General features: G+C 50.7%; 6 protein-coding genes across 6 annotated transcripts; 2 read left to right on the top strand and 4 right to left on the bottom strand.

Moving 5' to 3' along the window:
* Nucleotides 1-454: 454 nt before the first annotated feature.
* On the top strand, nucleotides 455-1307 carry N7518_000825 (mRNA splicing protein SMD2; the record flags this gene model as incomplete). The annotated part of the gene is made up of 4 exons (XM_057181753.1): nucleotides 455-606; nucleotides 670-702; nucleotides 934-1182; nucleotides 1265-1307. The coding sequence occupies 4 exons, from the start codon at nucleotides 455-457 to the stop codon at nucleotides 1305-1307; spliced, it is 477 nt and encodes a 158-aa protein (XP_057047103.1).
* Nucleotides 1308-1933: 626 nt separating this feature from the next.
* On the bottom strand, nucleotides 1934-3891 carry N7518_000824 (uncharacterized protein; the record flags this gene model as incomplete). Its single annotated transcript, XM_057181752.1, has 4 exons — nucleotides 1934-2553; nucleotides 2615-3243; nucleotides 3319-3829; nucleotides 3885-3891. 4 exons carry the CDS (start codon nucleotides 3889-3891, stop codon nucleotides 1934-1936), a joined length of 1767 nt encoding a protein of 588 aa, XP_057047102.1.
* Nucleotides 3892-5222: 1331 nt separating this feature from the next.
* N7518_000823 (cullin family protein) lies at nucleotides 5223-8080 on the bottom strand (the record flags this gene model as incomplete). Its single annotated transcript, XM_057181751.1, has 5 exons — nucleotides 5223-5286; nucleotides 5355-5715; nucleotides 5770-6189; nucleotides 6242-7322; nucleotides 7385-8080. The coding sequence occupies 5 exons, from the start codon at nucleotides 8078-8080 to the stop codon at nucleotides 5223-5225; spliced, it is 2622 nt and encodes an 873-aa protein (XP_057047101.1).
* Nucleotides 8081-8918: 838 nt separating this feature from the next.
* Nucleotides 8919-10052, bottom strand: N7518_000822 (Ulp1 protease family protein; the record flags this gene model as incomplete). Its single annotated transcript, XM_057181750.1, has 7 exons — nucleotides 8919-8973; nucleotides 9042-9593; nucleotides 9664-9683; nucleotides 9741-9790; nucleotides 9846-9860; nucleotides 9939-9966; nucleotides 10017-10052. 7 exons carry the CDS (start codon nucleotides 10050-10052, stop codon nucleotides 8919-8921), a joined length of 756 nt encoding a protein of 251 aa, XP_057047100.1.
* A 1307-nt stretch (nucleotides 10053-11359) lies between these two features.
* On the bottom strand, nucleotides 11360-17079 carry N7518_000821 (putative Rho guanyl nucleotide exchange factor; the record flags this gene model as incomplete). Its single annotated transcript, XM_057181749.1, has 2 exons — nucleotides 11360-12514; nucleotides 12562-17079. The coding sequence occupies 2 exons, from the start codon at nucleotides 17077-17079 to the stop codon at nucleotides 11360-11362; spliced, it is 5673 nt and encodes a 1890-aa protein (XP_057047099.1).
* Nucleotides 17080-18367: 1288 nt separating this feature from the next.
* N7518_000820 (telomerase reverse transcriptase) lies at nucleotides 18368-22342 on the top strand (the record flags this gene model as incomplete). The annotated part of the gene is made up of 6 exons (XM_057181748.1): nucleotides 18368-18814; nucleotides 18872-19172; nucleotides 19232-19471; nucleotides 19527-19891; nucleotides 19944-20372; nucleotides 20435-22342. The coding sequence occupies 6 exons, from the start codon at nucleotides 18368-18370 to the stop codon at nucleotides 22340-22342; spliced, it is 3690 nt and encodes a 1229-aa protein (XP_057047098.1).
* Between the last annotated feature and the right edge of the window lie 45 nt (nucleotides 22343-22387).

Raw genomic sequence — 22387 nt, 5'->3', positions numbered from 1 at the left:
AGCCAGCCGATCAGCAGTGCATATCTAGGATCTCGTCGACCGGGAGAATGGCAGGTTATGCAGGAGTATGTAGTGGCGGGGTCTTTTTATCTGCAGGCCTGGAATGTTAGCAATTGTGAATCCCCTCGCAGAGGGAACATAGGCATGGAAAAGCAAAAAGCAATTCTTACCAATTAAACAGGGAAAAAAGAGCAATAATCTCTCCACTAGCTCTGCATGAGCAGACAAAAGTGGAAGAGAGACGAGTGAGGAAGGGGTGAGGTTAAGGAGCCTTGCATGCGCGGGTCAAGCTATCACGAAAGATCTCCAAACAAGCGTGACGCGACGTGACTGCGGCCAATCGCGACCTCGGGAAATGGCCGGAAGTTGGTGCCTAAGGCCTGAGGCGCCTAATATTTTCCTCAGGCGCTTGTGAGAAGCTTCACGTGACCTCTGCTCTCCGCCAACCATCAAGATGTCTGAACCTACAGCATCTTCTGAATCGACTGCATCTTCTGCATCTCCTGCATCTCCTGCATCAACCGCACCTTCTGATTCAACTGCATCTCTTGATACCAGCAATCTTTCTGAGCCCACCATGTCGACTGCTCCTGAAGTCCAGATTCAGTATGCTTCCCTATCAATAACTCTTAGCTCCATTCAGAACCAATCATCTAACAAGCCGACTAGGGACCTTCTGAACAAGCCGAGAAGCGAGCTCACGTAAGTCCACTCTTTACAATTGATTTATCCCCCTTCCCTTCCTATGCGACCTTTCTCATCCTGAGTTATCAATGGTCTCTTGATCGGGAGTTTCTGATTCTCGAGCTTGTGGGGTTCGCCTACGACGCCCGCGTCTCGGAAACTTTGCGACCGACTTCTTCACATCCTCATGCAAGCTGCGCAAAGTACATACAGCACATAAAACTAACTTTACATCTTGCATTTTAATAGTGAATATGAGGTCTCTCTCGTCGAGTCGCATGAGCTCAGCGCCGGCCCCCTGTCGCTCCTGCTGACCGCCACGCGCACCCACACCCAGGTCCTGATCTCCTGCCGCAACAACCGCAAGCTGCTGGCGCGTGTCAAGGCTTTTGATCGCCACTTCAACATGGTTCTCGAGAACGTCAAGGAGATGTGGACCGAGTACCCCAAGGGTGTCAAGGGCAAGGGCGTGAACAAGGACCGCTTCATCAGCAAGATGTACGTGAACCAACCGTGGACGGATCTTCGTCCCTCTTTGCTATCTTTGAAACAGTTTCTAACCTTACTGCCTTATCTTTAGGTTCCTTCGTGGCGACTCCGTCATCCTGGTCCTGCTCAGCTAAACGCCTAATGCCTCACGTTGACATGATCCCTGCTATTTGCACGGCATCTCGAACCCATGAACGTTTTCCATGGGCAAGTTATCATGTAATCGATCTCGATACCCTTTGTTCTTTCATTTTTCCCTCGCGTGCTTTTCCTCCCTTGCTTCTAGTCCCCGCCAAGACACGATTGGCTAAGGGGATGGACTACATAAAAAGACCTTTCGGCGTTAAGTTCTTTGCACGGGCTCCTACCCGTTGCTTTTTTTTCAAAGGGAATCCTCGGGCGGCGTCAAATTAGGGCAGAGCTGGTTAGCAATGAATCTTACAGAAAGATCTTATGGATACGACCTTTGTAGATGCTTGTAAGCTAGTAGGCCACCTTCATCCATAGATAGATTTTGCCTTTTGTACTTCCTCGAGCTCGTCAGAGATGTCTCATCCCTTGGACATTATGAAGGGTTGGATTGTTATACCTTATTCTTCGCCATGTACAACTACAAGCACTCAATGTATCAACCAAATAAGAATATCATTATCATCAATGACCATATCTATCAAGACACAACCATGAACAGAGAACTCGGGGCCAGATATGCCGCTATGTATACGAAGAAACCACCTAGAAAACCAAATCCTAAACAGCCTCAGCAAGCCCCGTCAAAAACTGCGACAACCCAAAAGCGCCAGGATCCGGAATCTTCCCAAGCCACTCCTCCTCCCCCCCCAACATAAACACTCCTCCCAAGACTCGCCTTCATATCCTTCGTAGACTCAGTCCCCTGCCGCGCCGCCTCCGCAGCAACCCTCACATCCCCACTCTCAAGCAACGAATCCACAAACGGCGATAGCGCATCAATAAGCGTCCGATCACCAGGCTTAGCAGGCGTGTATTTCCCCAGTGCCGCAAACGAAGACTTCAGCGCCTTCGCCCACGTCTCCGTCGTGATCGCCGTCGGCGAGGTAGTGTTCTGCGCCAGTAAGCTGTGTGCGAGCGCGTTCAGGAAGATCGCGTAGATCGCGCCGGATGTCCCGTCCATGACATTTTCCACGACGATCACGATCCGCGCGACGGTGCTGACGATGTCGGTGGTTAGTGGTGGGGAGGCGTCGGCGAGGAAGGATTGGATTGCTTCGGCGCCGCGCTTTAGTCCGATGCCGCAGTCGCCGTCGCCGACGATTGTGTCGTACCGTGTTACTTCGGGTTCGGCGTCGATTACGCGCTGCAGGCCGGCGCCGAGGATTTTTTGGAGTAGGGTTGGATCGACTGAGGTTGTTTGGGTTAGTTTTTGGGTATTGAAAATGGTGGGTGCGATGGAAAAACTTACGCTGGAGGTTGCTGTGGATGTCTTCGGTGAGATTGGAGGTCTTCAGATCCACGGGGGCCGCGTTACGGTTGTTTTCCCAGGTAGAGGCACTGATCGGGGCAGACCAGCCGACTGCCTCGGCGGGGGCGTCAAGAAGCTCAAGCATAGTAGTTTTCACGCCCAGGCCTGGGTCGACGAGCTTCATCAGCGAGATGCTGAAGCCGAGGCCGTTCAGACTGGTTAGGAAAGTACCCTGGATCACGCGGGCCATGTTGACCTGGTAGTCGTGCTGGAGCTGGCGGTAGACTTCATCTGTGATACCGGCCAGCTCGAGCGGGCTAACACCGCCGAGATTGTTGATTAGCAGCACGAATTGATCCTCCGGCGTGCGGGTCACGTAGCAGCGGTCTGGGTCGTTGTGGTCGAGTAGCTGTAGAAGCATACCACGGACTAGCTCGACGAGGTCGAATTTCACGCGGTGCGAGCCCGGCTCGTTGTGGATTCCCATGCCGACTTCGACCTCGCCGTGCGGGATCGTGTCTTCGGGTACACCACGGCCTGGCACGTGGACGTGTTCGAGTGATGATCCTAGTGAGACTAGATTTGCGTTGGCTAGCTGGGCTAGAGCATAGAGGTCGTCTAGGGAGCCACTGATGAAGGTATGTTAGCATTGATTCGATTTCTGTAAAGGTATAGCATGTAGACCATGATATGTATAAACTCACCCAGCCTCAGCCAACGCACCAACCATCTTTAGAATCAATACACCACCACCAATACCGCGACGACCAACTTTCCCACCCTTCTCGCGACCAACACCAACATCATCATTGATAGCAAAGAATTCAGTCTTGATACCAGCAACACGGGACTTCTCCGTGGCCATACCGAAGTTCAGCACATCACCGGTATAGTTCATAGGAATGATCAGCACGCCGTTATCAGTGGGGACACGATCGATAACCGCCCTGCGGATCTGCTCGGCGGACGGCGAGGCAAAGATGGTACCGGCGACCGAGGCATCGCAGAGCCCGTGGCCGACGAAGCCTGCAAATGCGGGTTCATGGCCGGAACCGCCACCCGTCACGATGGAGACCTTGTTTGCTCTGCGGGGCGCATCTGGACGGCGGAATATGATCTTGTGCTGTCGGTCCAGGGCCAGAGATGGGTTTGTGAGTGTAAGCGAGTTAAGCGCAGTGAGAACCAGGTGGTCTGGGTCGGCGAAGAAATGTTTGGCTGGGAAACGGTCAGATATGTGGGGAAGATCTGGGGGATCAGAGGTGGAGCGTACTCTGCATTGCTGATCAAAAGTGGACAGTTTCGATTGGGTATATTTTGAATTGAAGAGCTGACGGAGTTTGAGGTTTTGAGTATTTTAAGAGAGTGGTATAATGTTTCTCGAGTAATCCAAGGGGAACTTGTTTGCCACTGGGGTATGAGGCAAGATTCCAAGATTCCAAGATTCTCAAAGCTAACACCAGCGAGAAGCTCTCGGATTGGATTTGAGGATCTTTAATGGGGAAAAAGTGGGTTCGGTCACTAGGATCTTCAAGAGTCCGGGTAACTTGTATAGCCAAGTATGTTGTATATGTACTGTTGAGACTCACGTTGTACGGAATATAGTCGGAAGTGTGGGAGTACAGGCACTCCCTCCCTCTTTAAGGAACCCGAGCATGTCCATTCATACAAGCAAGGACGTGTTCCTTTCATTTTCCCTTTTTTTTCCAGCTCACATGAACATCCAAGGTCTGATCTGCGCTTCGGCTTACCCTCTAGGGATATCCCGCCAGGCACCGCATTCCAGAAAGGCGTCTTCTGTCGTCCGAATGGGCGTTTTCACCAGAGAACATTCTTGGAATGGACAATTCGATGCATCCAGAGCTGTGCAATGTATTCTAGTCCACTCTCGCCCGAGTGGACTTTCTTGGACCTCAACCTGGTAAGTATGCCGGCATTCCTGGTGCACCGACCACCTCTTACTTGCTTGTATGAGTTATAGATAGTATTGTAGATGTATTCTGGGATAGTTATCACAGCTTATAGGCGTTGGTCTGGTCCTTCATAGAGAGGTCCTTCTTATTACCTACAATATAGTATCTCAAGCCAATGCCAATGCCAATGCAAATTGCCACTAGGACGAATACCGGGATTGGAGACATCATGAGACTAACGTACAAAAGGGACAGCCGAACTCGGATCTGCTGTCAGATCCAGGACTGTGGGGTATATGTATAGCTCTAGGTCATGGGGTGTTCCTTTGCTCGTTGATCGCGCAGGCTTACGCTTCTCCAATGGGGTTCGTGGATATTAGAAGCATTCGGATACTATACATCCACTATCATTAGTATCCCAACTACCTCGGTGAATATGTATATGGCACGGATTTCCTCTTTGGTCTACCCCCCAACACGAGCTCTTTAATTAAGGACCATCGGCACTGGCCGAGATCAAGTATCTTAGTGGCTTGGTGAGACCGGAGTTACTCCGTTTTTCTCCAGAGGTATAATCAATTGCCGGATCCCCATACTAAATAGTCCCCCTAAATAATCAAACATATACCAAATACTCCGTACAAATGTGTGCATTCAGTGAATAAAGTACCTACTCTCAACATGTAAAAGATTATGCCTTATGACACGTAGCTGTATTGATTAGTGCCTTCTTTGCGCTCGAGATACTCCTTCTCGATCAACCTAAAAGGCAAAACAATGTTAGACACAATAACCGGGGACAACGGGGTAGTTAGTAAGGGGATACGCACTTCTCAATCTCTCCCTTAATATCGGCCGGCTGAAGAACACCCCGGGTCTTAGTAGCACTGATAACCTCCGCGATCAGCTCGGCGTGGCTGAGGGTTTTGCGGCCCTTCATAATGCGCACGATGGCAGCTTGCGTCTCGAAATGGCGGTCGGCAGCAACCCGCTCGTGCGTCGTCTTGGTTTCCTCTTTGGTCTCCTTTAGCTGGATCTGGTTGATCTTGATGCGCATTTGCTTGTCGCTGAAATTCGCGTTGTACGAGAATTTATCGCCAGAGTTCACCTCCTTGCCCTTCGGGTCCTTGGATAAGACTCGGTACTTGGCGCATGCGAGAGACTGGAGCGTTCGTTTCAATTCCGGATCCGCTGTGTGTCATGTTAGGGATTGTTCGACTTTTAGAGCGCTGTGGATCCACTTACACAATCCGGTCGCTTCTTGGATCTGGGGGTACTGCATGCTCTCGCCATTGGGGATATCGTTAAAGAGCAGCAACACAATCGCCTGGAACGAGCTGACTACCAGGTTCTTCTTTCCGAGGGGGAAGTTTGCAGTCAGCTGACAATGCGCCAGTTGATGTTTCCATGTGAGCTTGCGCCCTGTATGTTTGTTGTGGTAGAACGTCTCGAATCTGCTAATCGAGCGTGCGATCGTCGATGGAATCCGTACGGGTACATCGGGATATGTCGGCCAGGAGGCGGCAGAGAGCACGCTCACTTCGAATTCGAACCGGCTCCTGCGCTCGTCCTGCTGTGACCGCCTGAAGGCCGTCATCTCATCGTTAGCAGTGTCCATATCGTTGAACATGGACTCGAGGTTATGAGTGAAATTTGACCCGCATTCTACCAAACATTAGCCAAAGTGCATAAAATACGGATTTTGGATGCGACAAACCGTTCTTCAAACGAGTTAACATGCTCTTTTCCGCATCGTTGCTCGCACTTCGTTTCATCAAAAGACGCCGGGCAAGGTCGTTCTTGTAAAAGGCTTCAAAGACAGCCTTTCCATGTACGAATCGGAAGAGGTCGAGAACTTGATCAAGCTGTCGGTCAAGCTCTGCATCGTCGGACATCAGGCTTACTTCCTCTGGGTTACGGCCTGGTGGCAGCTTGTAACCGCCCTTAAGGAGCCTATCCACGTATTTGGCGATCATTTCACCCGACTTGGGGTTGTCAGTACCACCTGTAGAGTCCATCTTCTTCCCGTGGTTCATAAAGGTACCAAAGGCGTCGCGGACCGTGTGGCCCAGTTCCTCATTCGACTCGAAAGAATCGGTGCAAATATCGTCAACCTTTTGCTTAAATTGGAGCAGGTGAATGACCATGTCGGCCTCCAGATCTTGATTAAACACGATACCCTCACCCTCCTCGATGATGTACTTCCTAAATGCAGGCTTCAGTTCGAGACTAAGATCTCGCCGGTCAAGCAACCCGTATAGTTGCTTCAAGGCGGTCTTATTGCCGGCTCGCATCAAGCCAAGCACTTCGTTTTCGTTGGTCAACACGTCCGTTCGCTGTGTCACTAGAGTCTCATCCAGGAGATTGGACAGTTTGAGCTTCGTGCTTCGATTGAAAGAGAACAGCCCACACCGTTCTACCTCACGTTCGATCAACTGGTGGGAATTCTCGACGTATGCAGCCAGGGTCCCTGCTGCTTGTTGTTGAGACCACTGCTTCACAAACTCCGCGGACTTGGCCATGAATAAAGGCTCAAAGTCACTCCCATAAACATCGAGGCTGTGGAAAAGCTCAATGGCATCTCTTAGCAAACTTGAATCTGTCAATGCCTTTGTAAATCCACCTCGATCGGCCTCGATCAAATCATATGCTCCTTTCACAATCTTTGGCTTCAGACTCGGATCAGAGAAGATGTATGACCGGAATTGAATCAATCCCATTTCGCGAATCACCGGTTGTTCTTTAGAATGCAAGAGGAATGACTGGTCGAGATAATAGAAGATCCAGCGAATAGTAACCTGGGGGAGTAAAGAACGTTAGCTGTGAACCTCCATTCGAGATATTTCCTTGCCACACATACTAGCTTGGAGTGCCAGGCCGACCACGCCTCAATCACTATCCGCAATGTACCGACATCAGTGCTACCTCCAGCTCTGGCGATAAGATTCGTGCGCATTTTCCCGCTGACGAACTCTTTGCACCGATCCTGAAGCTTCTTAGCCAACAAAGCTGCCCGCTCCTGGCGGCAGACATTCTCCCCGCCCTTGTATAGCTCTTCCAGCGAGCTCTCTGGTTTCCTGTCATCAAAAATAGCCGTTAAAGCCGCATCCAACTGCGACCACACTTTATCGAAATACGATTCCTGGTTAAGCCGCGGTCCGGTACGAAGGTTCTTGACGACGAGCTTTTTCGCGCCGCTGTGAGGAGAAAATGTGTTTTGGCGGATATTAGTATTCAAGCCATGGGATCTGATGGGACCATTTAGCCCAGAAACTCCCCGGCCTGGCACGCCATTCTTAGGCGGGGAACCGGAAATCGGATGCATCTTATGCGGGCTCGTTTGGGTTGAGGAGCGTGAGGGAGACGATGACAGACGGGAACGCTTGTGGGTTTGCAGATCAAGGCTGCGGTCGGGTGAATACCTCTGGGAGAGGAGCTCGGATATGGATTGTTGCGATCGCGGCTGCGACGGCTCTCCTTGATCAGAAAGCTTCCTCTTGCCGATTGATTGGCGCTTACCGCTGTGCTCGGTGTCGCCTCTCGAGTTCTGCGGCATCTACCCGGTTCAGCCCGACTGGGAATTTGGGTCACTCTCAACAGGCTGGAGATGATGAACAGGAAGGAAAGTGGATTCGGGATGATGTTGAGGGGAATTGACGTTGCGCTTGGCTTTGGCTCCGCACGGCGATAAGATACGGAGCTATTCCATCATGGACATCATGGATGAAACCATTTCGGTGTATATATATAATGTAGTAACGGACATTTTAAATGAAGAGCCAGGTATTATTGACAATCTAGATGTATGAAATACATTATGGGCATCATAACACTCTTTTTGGCCTTCCATGGGTCCGTATAAGAGGCCATAGCTACACAACTACTTGGGTACGTACTGTGTACGTATGTATCAAAAGGGCAAATTATTATGAATTCACGCTGAAAAGAAGAGAAATTTGCATCTAGCGCAGGTTTTTAAAAGAGGGAACAAGCCCAAGACCCTCGCCAACACACCCACTCTCCATGGATATACTACTACGGAATACGAAGTACGTACAGGGTTATTCCTCACCGCTTGTTGGTCATTGAGCATTCGCCCAAGAGCTGGGCATATGTACGAGGTATTATATATATAGATCCCTAAGTTTCGGCTTCATTCTTCGACTCTAGGAATAAGTCTATGAGAAGTAGATACAACACAACGCACATTGAAGGCCATTTATGTATGTAGTTCATGGTACGCATTCAAGTAATGCAACGCTGATAAGTACACGATCATCAATGCAATGTCCACATGTGTTTGATGAGGCTTTATCTTTTGCAAAAGACTGCGAGTGTGTGTAATGGAACCATAAAGAAGACGTGAACTCATAAAAATAATCAAGAAAGACCAATCAATCAACACGCGGGGGACTCCTCGATTTCTTCCCCATAGGACTGCCGCTTGTTCTAGAATCAGATATTAGCGTATGTTCCCCTACTGCATTGTGCAGCTAGGTTGACCAAGGGTGACATACGATCGTCGGCGCTCGCCTTCCTTCCGGAACCCTTCAATGATCTTGGCCATCTCTTTGCGAGACGCACTGGCATCGATCTTCCGTCCTCCGAGACTCATACTCACCTTCTCATGTGCGCTGGCCATAAGCAACCGCTTCATGAGAAGATACCGCATGTTCATACACACGTACACGCCGCAGTCGCTGCCGCCGTCTTGCTGGGGCGAATCGTTTAAATGCAGGAACCTAATGGGCATGTTTAGGAGGTATCCGAATTTGCGAGTCACCGTGTCTGCCTCCCAGACGTTTCCTTGGTATAGCGAGTCGTAGTGGAATGCGATGCGGTCGACGACCGAGATCAACAGGAGGGACCAGTGCGTGCCTCCTTCTGCCTGGGAGACGTTGCGGCAGTCGTTGATGGGAAGGAAGACATGGGTTGCTCGAGTGAAGTCCGGGAGTGCTTCGCGGAGGGTGCGTGGATCGGGGGTTTGGAGGATCATGAATGACATGCTGGGGCGGAGAAGGATGATATTGGAGGATTGGTATCGTGAAAGAAATTCATGTTCGAGATATCTATAGCAGGAAAGTCGAGGATCAGTGCCATAGTACTGTGAAGTATGTCGGACCAACTCTAGGGACTTACTCCTCCCAGAATGAGATGATCTATGACAAATTAGCTCATGTCCCAGTTGGAAGGATTCTCTCGCCATTCAAACCCACGTTGTCTGTGAGCCAGTCATTCTTGAGAGTTTGCATGTCCTCTCTTGTCACTGTTGCTTCGTTAGCTACCTAGCCCTTCTCGCGCTTCGGGGATTGATTCAATACATCGCACGTCGTAATCTATGAGCACCCAAAGGCGACCTGTAAGCATCCCGTTTGCGATTCACCAAGGCGGCAGTTTCTGTTCCAAAGACTTACAACTCAAAAATGCATCATCTGGGTTCAACTGCGCAAGTCAGTACTCGTGCCGCTAATACCGAATCAAGCGAAACCCACCTTATCGCCAAACCGGCCGCGCACCTTGCGCAACATGACGGCAATATGATATGTGCCTTTCAGTTGATCACAAAACCGAAGTCAGGCCGCTAGAATATGAATTCCTTGAAAGCCGCGGGAAGAGAAGCTATACACTGCGCCACAGTCGAGAACGCAATACGTGCACGGTGCTAGGCTCCTCAGATAGCCAAGCCAGACCCCACAAATCGCGGTTATGATAAACGGGGCAGATCTTTGCGCAAGATTTGAGAGTTCGGGTGCCCCGCGCGCAGAGGAAATGAGATGCAACCTACAACCTCGTTTATGCAGTGGCAAGCAAAGCCGGAGGCGAAAGAGACGGCGACAATGTCCCAAGTAACAGACTCGAATGTGTCCCCCGTTTCTGCACTGGCGGAGTAGAAGTGGGACCGGTCGGCAACTCGGGATTGGGCGGCGCTTCGGAGAAGGAGGCCGTCAGCCTTATGCTTATGGGTGGCGGAGAAGGAAGGCGGAGGATGGATTGAATGCTTGAATGCTAATGCTATTTTCAATTGCGCTTATGGACAATAGCTGGTCGAGGAGTACAGAGTATGCTGAGGGGTACGCCAAGGCTGAGAGTAAGTAAGTCAGGCAGTGGCCATGCAAGGGAAGGTTAGACTGAGGCTGTGATTTTCCTTTGGAATGATGCAATCTCGGACGCAGGAACAGGAGGTAGCGATGAAAACACAAGAGGGACAAATCCCCAAAAGAACTGGACTCAGGCAGGTTTGATCGGGCTGCGTCACATGTGGGGTCACATGATGGGTTTACTAAATTAGGACTTATGTTAGGAAGCATTGCGAGGTAGAAATGTATGATTTAGATAAGTCGGCAGCAGGATTTATTAAAGAAATTAATTCATAAGAATAAGGGGTATCTAAACGTGCATCCCAGAGCTCAGGTAGAAGAAGAGGTTCAGACCATGAGCTGAGATGAGAGGAAGGGAACAGAGATCGCATAAAAATAGAAAAACAGAGATCAGATCGAAGAAATGGAAACAAGAGCAAAGCAACTGAGATGGACAGAAAAGAAAAACCATAAATCATCAGTATGAGATGACGCCGAACGAAACAAAAGCAGATCAAAGTGACAAAGCAGCAACATTGCAACTGGTGTAGTCGCCTTTGTTTTGCCCTGTTCTTCAAAGGGTATTATTGTGAAGAAATATGAAGACAGATCAGAAAAAGAAACAGGCAAAAGAAACATTGAATATGATCCTGTAATATCCTGTAGTTAGTATGAAACCGTGTATTGTGTGTTTTTCTTCTTGCGGATTTGAAAAATGATTGGCGAATAGATCGAAAACATGGCGTGAGATTGTTGATTCAGGTGCTGAGTCGGGCAAAATGCTTGTTCCAAATCCAGCCAACGGTCCTAGTGGCATCGTCTTGATTGCGGGCAAGCCAGAGCTCGCCCTTCTCGCCTATGACGTCGAAGATATCCCCGGAGGCGTAGGTCAGATAGGGATATCCGCCCTCAGTGCGAGTGTCAATATCAAAATCATAAACACTCGCCGCGCAGAACAACGCCGCAGGGCCTATGGGAGGGGTGCTGCGTTCCGGGTGCCCATTTACAGCAGTATCACCTGGCACATCCGACATGGGCATGGCGGACGAGAAGAATCCCGAGTATCGATCAGTCGGGGAGGCTGGCAGGTAGCTCGAGTGCGAGGAGCTATTGATCACATCCTCGAGGAAAGGTGTGTCTAGGCTGAGTCTTGGCAGTCTTGGGAAAGGCTCGATGTCGCTGGTTCTCTTAAGGGAGGGAGCACTGGTGACTTGTTGCAGCAGTTGATTGGAAGTGTCTGGGATGACTCGGCTAGATAGAATGGAATTGGCTCGGTAACGGCTGCTGCGGCTGGAGTGGCTTTCCATCTGGGGAGACTGGAATGATTGGCTGCCGACGCTGAAATCCCGGGAAACGTTCGGTGAATCATCGGTCATAGACCCAGGTCGCGTCTTTGAGCTGTTCACCGTAGAAGGACGACGAGGCGACATGGAATTATGCTGGTCACCGGGTGACAGGGGGACCAAATTGAGGGAATGAGTCATCATCGCCCCGTTGCAACAACTTAGCTCCCCCACTCGTGCCTCCATCAAAATGTGGTCACTATTGAAGTCGCTGATGAGCCTGTCAAGGTCATTGGGGAACAATTCCACATGAGCACCAATCTTTTTCTGTAGAACACTGTACCACACAGTTTGAATTTCGATAAAGTTCTTCAGACACGCTGCCATCAGTTTGGAAGTCAACGCGTAGAGTTTAGGCAATTCATCCTTCAAAGTATCATTCAAAGCCAGGAACTGCTCGCCCTGCTCGACGGTCTTCTTGTCAGGTTTGTCGCCACGGTCCTTGATGGCTTTGTAGCGTGCATATTCCGGGAGTCGCTTGTCGCGCTTCCGCATGACCCGCTGGGGTGCATTGTAAAGTCCTAGTAGTTCAACCATCGGATCAATGACCGTTTTGCGGACGACAGCAAGCTGCAATAGTTAGCGTTGATTCAATAAAGAAACATAACATAACTTACATGTTCTGGGAGAGCAGTCGTCACAAGCTCCTGAACTGTCATCTTGAACTGATGCCACTTGCTCTCCAATTGTGGATACGGAGAAGGCGACATGCCGATGATCTCTTCGATCGAATCGGCGTACTCGTTGAACTGGTTCACATAGAGTTGCACATCCCGGGAGTAGCTCTCAGCGTCACGCATGACAACCTGCAACTGGAAATAGCCGTCGCTAAGTTTCTGCGCTAGCAAATCATAGGTTTTGTCTTCAAACAAGTCGGAGAGGCCAACTTGCTGTCTAAACTTCTCCGTTCGGCGACCAAAGGCTTTAGACAGACCGGTACGCACATCAGAGTGGTTGCGCTTTCGGCCGACAGCTTGACCAACGAGGTCTACTCGTTTCTTCAATTCGTTGATTCGATGAGAAACATTCGTGACCTCTTCCAGAGCATTGGCAATTGCCGCATGGTCCGGGTGGTCGTTTGGCGTGGACTCCAACAGGTCGCGGAGAATAAGGGGGTACTTCAAGATTCTTTGCACCGGCTTAACGAGCAAAGAGTCCAAATCCCAGGCGGTCGTGAGATCCATAGCACCCTTCTGGCATTCGCTCAGCCAAAAGCCCACCTTTGGAATGCGCTGCACGGCCTGAAGTTTCTTGTTTGCGGCATCATGGTTCTTCAGGTAATCAGTGTACACCTTTTCCATCTGCGTCATGTGGGCGAGAAAAATCTGACCAACAAAGGTCGCGCGATCCTTTTCGAGTTCCGACATTCCTGCTGCTTCGGCGCCTTCTGGGGCAATGGACTCGGCGGCCTGATTGTTGCGCTTTCGCTTGCTGGTCCATCTCAGAGCCTTTGGTATGACGTAGATACTTTGAGCTGCTTGTTTGAGATCAGACAAGAACTTGTCGGAGAAGGCCGCGACTTGGTCGGAATTGCCGAAGAGAACCTTGACATCCTCGGGATCCAATACCGTGAGCGAGGTCCTCTTGTAGATGTCCTCAATGATTATCATATCATGACCAAAGGTGTGTTCCGTATCAACAAGTTCTTTGATTATGTGACGTCGCTTCTTGAGACGTCGCTGTTCCGGAGAAGGCGAATCCTTCGGCTCAACCCGAATGGTTTGCTCGGTGGATGGGACAAGTGAAGTAGCGGAGGAGTCAGCGGCCTCGGGAGATTGAATAGACTCCAAAGTTCGGAAAGAAGAGTCCTGACTGCTGCCCGGGCTATGTCCCGCGGCTCTAGGAGCAGCCTGGATACTGCGACTGAGTCCAATGTGGCCCGATGGATTAAGCGAATTTTGACCTCCAAGAGGTTCATTATCAGTAGAGTGCATCGTTGAGGGCGAGAGGAATCCCGACGAAGGAAATGAATGAGGCTGAGTCTGGTCGTTGGAAGCTTGAGCATCAACCGAGACTCCAAGGCCATTGTTCCTGTTGGATGCGCCAGCATCTTGGTTTGCCGAAGGCACTAGGCGGGGGGTGAGCACCCCTTCAGTGCGCATGCCATCGGTTTCGGTGTCGGGGGTTACAGCATCATCTTCAGCTGCGATCTGCATCCAGTCCATGATGGACGGAGACGCATGTTCCCAATCATCACGTCCAACCAAACTAGCTGTGTGTGAGAGTGTCTCTGAGTCATGGAAATCCTTGAACCCCGGCACTACTACCGGATCCTCAGTTAGGCTATCGGGTCGCCCATCTGCACGTGTATCTGCAGGATGAGATCGAGGCTCGGACGAGGGGTAAACTGCTGGGCCAAGGTGGTGACTCCTGCCTCGCGTCAACTCCTCCAGATAGAGCTGAGTGGCACGCTTCGAATCCCATCTGCCTAATCTAGCTAAGCTTGGTGGATCAGAAAAGGCATTGGGTCGAAACTGTTCAGATCCCTGAAGTGTGCTCGGACCCATTACGCCGTGATCCTGAATTGAAGCTGGTGATTCATCGTCCACTATTGAAGCTGGCCTTGTTGAGACAGCTGAACAAGTTTCAGTTGGTGGTTCCGTTTCACGGCCTCGTAGCAGAGAATCATCTCCACTCTCGTCACAATGCTCGTCACAGGTGGAATCTTGGTGTTGTCCAGATGACCAGGAACTCATACTCCATCGGTTGTGAAGATCAGTCTCATTTTGAGCCTGGTGCATTGACGCACGCTCAGGCTCCTGAGTATTATTGCTACTAGAGGAATTGTAGTAAGGCGTATCTCCAAGCATAATCTGGATGGACTCTCTGTCGTCATTCTCTGAAAGACTGCAATCAGGTTCGTCGCATGAGTCGTCGCTCCGGTTGGACCCGCGGATTTGCATTATATGATCCAGAAGAGTTTGAGAAACGCTGGGATTGCGCTGCAGCAGCCCGGACTGGGGCTCCGGATCAAAAGTAGTGACATGGGTATCACCAGAGTCTGATGTGGCACCCGAATCTGTCGGGTCATCAACGGTAGGCTGTCCTTCACCTGAAGTTGTTGAATCTACACCCTGTGGGAGGCCAAGAGTGGGAGAGTCCATCGTTGTGTGGGGCGCTGCTGTATCCGATGCCGGCAGGGCAGTGTTGAGGTGCAGCCTAGGAACGGCGTGAACCCCATTTTCGTCATACTCAACCGAGCCGGTCGAGTCTTTAACCATCGTGGCCATCTCGTCGGATGACGGGGCGTTGATCACAGGCGGGTTAGGGGTAATTGTAGGTTCATCCATCGATTGCTTGAGATCTTTATTCGTCTCCTGTTCTCGCACCGAAGCGTGACGTCGAAGCTTTCCAGCAGTTGATTTGTCCGGTCCTCTGTCATTCTGATTCTCTTGAACATCCGAGTGTCGGTAGAGTGCCTGTTGAATGTGCCGGCGACGAGCATCAAAATCAACCTTGACCAATTCAGGTAATTTGCGTTCAGGACGAGACCGCGAGTTGTTGTAGGTAGCGTGTTTTTGTAAATTCAAAACTCTATCCCCGATTTTGGAGCGTGGGGAGACCGCGGCACCATGTGAGATGGGTTGTCGAGGTCGTGAACTGCGCAACGGGGGCGACTTTTTAGGTGGCGGCTCAGCGATGTAAGCTTCAAGTCGCCGACTGGATTCAGATAACTGATTGCGTGTTCGGCCGATTGTTAGATCCCGCCTACCACGCGGGTTCGTCGCGAACGAAGCGGGATCATCTGCTGGTATGCGGGGAGAACTTTGTTTAGGTGACGGAATAGGAAGGCGGCTGCCGCCCCTGGGCGGCGAGGTAATGGCAGCGGATCGGCTGCTGAATGTTGGATTGGAGGATGGGGATAAGCTTTCGGAACCGGAAGTGACGAAACGGTGCGAGCAGACAGGAATGCGCGACTTGGTATTTGGACTGCCCGGGGGCGATCCATGGCCAGGTTTAGTCTGCCGCAAGGGCGCAGGTACCGCCATTTCAGGATTCCACGGATCTGCAAGGGGCTCTCTTGTTCTATCCAAGTCACTTAGGACTCGGCGATGTTTGCCGGTGCTATTTATCCCGGCCTGGACTGCCTCCAAAGAAGTTGTGTGTCCAAGATACCATGCAGTGGGCGTGAGTGGTGATTTTGCGGGATATTGATCGAGACGCTCACGGAAGGCTGGATTTGGGCTTGGAATACTTCCATCCGACCCACGGCGTTGTTGTAAACGCGATATGGCTCCGTTGTTAACCTGTGTGTTGATAGGCGACAGTTCACTAAACAATGGCCGGCGAGTATGCGATTCTGTGATCCGTTGAAACAGAGGGGGAGGAACAGCACTATTTGTATCTAGGGCCGGACCGATTCTGTCTATCTCTGGCGACGACGGGTTCGAATCCGCTGGCGCTCGAGGATTGCTGGTGATCGACTCCGGTAGCGAATCACGATACTGACGACGCCGTGGCAACACCCGATTTCGCTCTCCGTCAACACTTCCGGAAGGGCTCGGTGCTCTTGAGGTTGGACGCGAAACAGATGGCAAAGGGAGGACCTGATCCGTGGTTTTGTTGAACTTGTTGACAAGATCTTTGAACGACGGCTGTCGTGACCTTGGGTTCACATGCAACGGGGGTATGTTGACCGAGGAAGCTCCTAACGTTGGCGAATCCGAGGTTGAACGGTATGGTTGACGTCTAGTGCGCGATGACTCCAACATGGTTGTTGGCAGGGGTGATACTTTGTCATCGACTGAAGGATAGTCGGCCGCGGCCATGCCCATTCTTACATCACCAAACCCCTCTCTTACATTGGATGAAGTGCCTGGCAGGGATCCACGCTGGCGATAATAATCAGCGGGGTCTGGAGACTCCCGTCCTCTACAATCTTGCAATTGATCGCCCGACGAGAGGTGATTCGCGGAAGTAGAGGAATTATGGGGTCGTATGAAGCCCGACGATAGTGGAGCATACGTGGTCGACGGTTGTGCCTGGGGAGAGAAGGAGACGGTCGGCGAGTCACCTAAAGAAGTGGTAGTGTGACCATTGGCAGATTGGCCAAATGCCGGAGCCGACAATTGTCGCCCAAACGGAGGTGGGTGGCGATACCGGACATCAAAACCCTGCTCGTCACCGCCAGACATCTTGCATGCTTCAGGCCGACAGGTCGACGTGGACTGGTCGCGGCCTTTCGGTTCTGGGCGGGTTGCGTTGGTGCGTTGTTCCGGGATGGTCGCCCAACGGGAATGTCGCAGGTGAGTCGATTCAGGCTACAAAGCAATCCTCCTGGGTGGCGCACACCCATTCAGCATTCATATTTGAGACAACTCGCCAAACAAAAAAAAAATCCGATATCGAGGGGAGATTTCCCCGGTCAAAGCTCGAAAGGTAAGATTGTTGGATGGAGTTCGAATCGGGAGGATCGGGGAAGAGTAGAGTGGTGAGATCGAGGATCGGCCAGTTGCCGAAATTAAACTGTCGCGAGAGAGAAAACGAATAGGAGGATCGAGCTCCAGACGGGTGTTTTGTTTACCAGCCGTGGCTGCTGATAGGTGTTGGAACCTGGTAGTTGAGGGGTTTCAAAGCGAATCCTGACTGTGGGCCAGATTGCTAGCTCTCCGGGCCAATCCGTGTTGACAGGCTGACCTGCACTAGTGACAATGAGGTGTTGAAGTTACAGTGTCGATCTTTGAACAATATTTTGTGATGGGAAAGAAAGAATTGTGACGAGTTCGAGGAAGAAGACTCGAGGAAGAAGAGAAGAGGGAAGAAATCAATCGGGACTAGTGGATGATATGTTTAAAGAATTTTGGGAGTGGATTTGGCGGATGTGGTGGATTTCTTTGTCTTTGTTCATTGTTCAGCTGGATGTTGTACTGTACGTGGAGGAATCCTATATATCATTTCCTCGGCTTGTACCTTTTTCTATACATCGCAAATACCTCGACTACACATCCATCACACCAGCAATACCGCAACTGACAGGCGTATACCTCCGTATTGTACCTCGACATCCCCCAGGAACAAGATTAATCTCCCGGAGACCCCCATGGATGACGCAGTGGAGACGCAATGGCCAGCCCTGGAGTATCTAGACCGCCCCGTTCCATGGTTCGCTCCGATGTTTAATTGGTAGCTTTGATTGGTTCCTGATTTCCTGATTTCACTTCCTTTTCCAGGGAAGTCTCTTATTGTATGTTGACATTTATATACTTCGGAGACTTCAGAGACTTCAACGGCTCATCCATGGTTCGAAATTTACTGATACTAGGAAGGTGTCGCGTTCGAGAGCATTCGCGTATTCGAACTTTGTTTGCCGCGCACACTTGACGCGTCGCGCGAACCCATCAAAACTTATGTTGTATACGCAATGAACCAAACTCACAGGAATCCGAAAAAGGAATTACACATTTAACCCTAGAATCGCCTATCATGGGCAAAAAGAGGAAAAGACCCATCAAGGACCGCGGGTCCACGTCCTCGTCTCACACGGGTATCACCACGTCTCCCCGCCGTTTCAGGCCTCCCCATACGCCAATTCCCCTGGGAACAAAAACAAGCCATCCCGTTATCTCCCTGTACTACCGAAATGTCGTACCCTTGCGGGAGTACCTGCTCCATAAACTTCCCGTGACCTCCAAGTCGCGTCGGCGCCGCATCCTGACATTGGGCTCGCGGGAAGACCAAGGGACCAATGCACAACTTCAAACGTCTGAGACATTGGCGGAGCTGCTAGACTCCACTCTGGTGGGTGTGCTGAAGGAATCGTCTCCGACCCTTAATTCCGAACAACAAAAGCAATACTCCTCTTTTAATGAGTCTCAATCGCGGTCAATTCTCGTCAGCACCGATACGGGGCCGACCTGTCCCCAGTCTGAGGTGCGTCCATGACGGCCGAATCATTTACAGGTGTCAGATTGCTGATCCTTGTCGCAGGTGGTTGACTTTGTGATCTGGAAAATCTTCAATCGTAGCAATGGCTACTCTAAAGAGGCCAAGCATCTGCTGACGCATGGCTTCAAACGCATGTCTATGCACCATGCTCAACACACTGGTATTCCAGGCATTGTGTCTCAGTTTCCGAATCAGAATGTCCAGGTTCTCAAAAAGGGTGCATGGGCAGAGGTCCTTGGCTTGCTTGGTAGTAATGGGGAGGAGATCATGATGCAGCTCCTTTTTGATTGCGGAGTTTTTGCTCCGATCGACGCTGAAAATGGCATCTACTACCAACTTAGCGGTATGATTCGGTCGAGATGTAGGGAGAGAGTTGACCCCGGTTTGCTGATATTTTTATAGGTATCCCACTCTCGGACCTCGAGCCTCTGAGCGACGCATCTGCGGAAGCCAACGGCTCTGCTGCCACAGCACAAGACTCAATGCCTACCACTGGTCAAAGACATCCCAAAGAGAAAGCTGAATGCAAACAGAGTTCCGAGACGCTCCAAAGCCCAAACAACATTGTGTTTATGCGGCGACGTATCCTCTATGGGCGTGTCGAGTCTAAACAGGGAGTAGCCTCTGGACTAGGACAGAAACGTACGTGCTTCGCCGTTTGAATAATGGATTTTAGGTTTATGCTAATTCCCACTAGATGTTCTTAGCCGTTTCTCATCGCTTGATTCGATGGCGCAAACAGTCCATGTAATGAAGTACATATTTCCCCGGCAATTTGGCCTTCTGAATGTATTTACGCTGGACTCGGATCAACGCAAGCAGATGAATGACTCGAAGGGTTTCATGTCTCGTGAGAGTGAGATATCTCATTTGGAAGAACAGAAACGACTACAGCGGCCCCAGACCGGGAATGAATCAGCAGACGCAGGTTGCGGTGGCGTGAAAAGTGTCAAGGTACCTAAGAGGCTTCGTGGAATTACTATAGAGCTTGTCCGGAAGCTCCGGAACCGCAACGCACAATGCTCCTACGGAGAGTTGCTGCGATACTATTGTCCAACCGAAGTGAGACACTTTTGTTTACATTGGCTAGGATTGTGTAGCTGACCTTTGGCAGCAAACCGAACCCAGACTCCTTGGCGCATTTGTCTCCACAACTGATGCTAAAAAAAGCGAGCCTATCTCCTCTCTCGAGTCAAATTTTGTAACACAGGTGAACTACCCGTCGCCAAGTGATAGTTCGCAGACCTCATGTGATGGCGCGAGATCAGAGCCGCACATAGCTGTCGACACATCTTGTGGAAACGATGCCGAGAAACCGGTGATTCGAAAGACTCAAGTCAGTCTAACTGATCATGCGACTCCGCCATCTTCTGTCTCGGCATTTTGTCGAGCGGTAATCCAGAAATTGATCCCACGGCAGTTTTGGGGGGTTGGTCCAGATGGTATTTCGAACTTCAAGCTGGTTCTCAGACATGTTGACCGATTTATCAAATTGCGCCGATTCGAAAGTCTAAGTCTACACGAAGTCTGCAAAGGTGTCAAGGTTGGTCATTGCTTGCACTGAACTGATCGTCTGAGACAAAGCCGTACTGATCCGCACGCTAGATAACAAGCATTCCTTGGCTGGCGCCACCCCAGGTCCAGACTAGTCTGCCATCTGAGACAAGATCGAAGATCGCCCTGTCTGACTTGCACAAACGCACCGAGCTACTCCATGAATTCATGTTTTGGATTTTCGATTCACTTCTTATTCCTCTCATTCGTTCGCATTTCTATGTCACCGAGTCTCAAGCGCACCGAAACCGCCTTTTCTATTTCCGCCATGATGTGTGGCAGCAGTTGACCCAGCAACCTTTCGGTGACTTGAAGGCAATGATGTTCGAGGAGCTTGAGCCAGATCGAGCCCAACGTGTGCTGGCGCGGCGGTCCTTTGGTTTCGGTGCTCTCCGTTTGCTTCCCAAGTCTACAGGCATCCGGCCCATCTTGAACCTTCGCAAACGAGATTTGAAGACACGGTCATGGGGGAAACGGGAAACGTACCTTGGCATCAGCATCAATTCAAGTATTACGCCTATTTATAACATGTTGACCTATGAGCGTGAGCAAGCTCCTGCCAAATTGGGCTCGTCGATACTCTCCGTTGCAGACATGCACCGCCGATTGAAGGCGTACAAAGAACAACTGTCCCAACGACTGCCCTCGGCTTCTAGACCTTGGCAATCCAAGCTCCCACCGATGTACTTTGTCAAGGTTGATATCAAAGCTTGTTTTGACACTATCCCCCAGAGAAAGTTGCTTAATCTTATCGAAGAACTGGTCTCTGAAGAGAGCTACTGCATCGCAAAGCATACCGAGATCCACCCGCCCGCTTCTACTGCGAAACAAGGAAAGCCCATACGAAAATTTCTGAGTCGCGCTACTCCTGCGATGAAACCGCAACACCTACCGGACTACGTCAATAGCGAAAGCACGACGCGAAAGGCCAACACCGTTTTTGTTGAGTGTGGTCAAAAAGTAAATGATGCTGATGGTCTTCTGGAACTTCTCAGTGAACATGTCCAGAACAACCTCGTGAAGATAGGCAAGAAATTTTTCCGCCAACGCAACGGCATTCCTCAAGGCTCCGTGCTATCCAGCCTCCTTTGCAATTTCTTCTATGCCGAGCTTGAGCGAAAGGTCCTGAGTTTCATCAAACCCGAGGATTCTCTCCTCCTGCGACTCGTGGACGATTTCCTCCTGGTCACACCGGATGTAGCTGTGGCAATGCAGTTCCTGGAAGTAATGATTAGGGGCCAACCATCGTACGGTGTACAGGTCAATCCAGCGAAAAGCATGGCCAATTTCAGCGCAGCGGTTGACGGGATTTTACTTCCCAGATTAGAAGGAAGCACATTATTTCCATATTGCGGTAGTCTCATCGACACTCACACGCTGGAATTCCACCGCGATCAAGGCCGCATCCTTCAGGGCGGCGAGTCGGCTGCTGCTACTCTCTCCGATGCCTTAACCGTTGAAGCCGCCCGCCTACCCGGCCATACCTTTCACCGCAAAATGCTCTCCTCATTCCGTCTGCAGCTATATTCCATGTACATTGATGACGGACACAATTCGCGCGCAGTTGTGCTAGCCAACCTCTACTGCAGCTTCATCACTGCTGCCATGAGGATGTACCGCTATATGAAGTCGCTTCGGGGTCGTGCGCATCCCGGCCCTGCCATCATAACACAGACTATCCGCGATCTGATTTGGCAGACGAACCGTTATATCCAGGCCCGGCGTGCTGGTAATTCGGAGTCCCCATTCTCGTGTTTCGTTCAGCGATCCCATTTACAGTATCTGGCTTCTGCGGCATTTCGGTTTGTTTTGAAGCGCAAGCAAACACGGTATGCGGTGGTGCTGCGCTGGCTAGACTCGCTGAGTAAAGATTCTCGACCCACATCAGATTCCGAGGCTTCGAGAATAGCACAGGTAGTGAAGAAGGGAAATGCTATGTTTGAGGAATGGCGGTTCTAGAATAGTTAGTGCTGGCGGAATGTCTGCAAATTCAAATAACCGGTG

Source organism: Penicillium psychrosexuale (genome assembly GCF_028828465.1).
Source record: "Penicillium psychrosexuale strain IBT 29551 chromosome Unknown utg000001l, whole genome shotgun sequence".
NCBI lineage: Eukaryota > Fungi > Ascomycota > Eurotiomycetes > Eurotiales > Aspergillaceae > Penicillium > Penicillium psychrosexuale.
The sequence above is the reverse complement of the archived record's forward strand: the minus strand, read 5'-3'. Positions and strand labels throughout refer to the sequence as shown.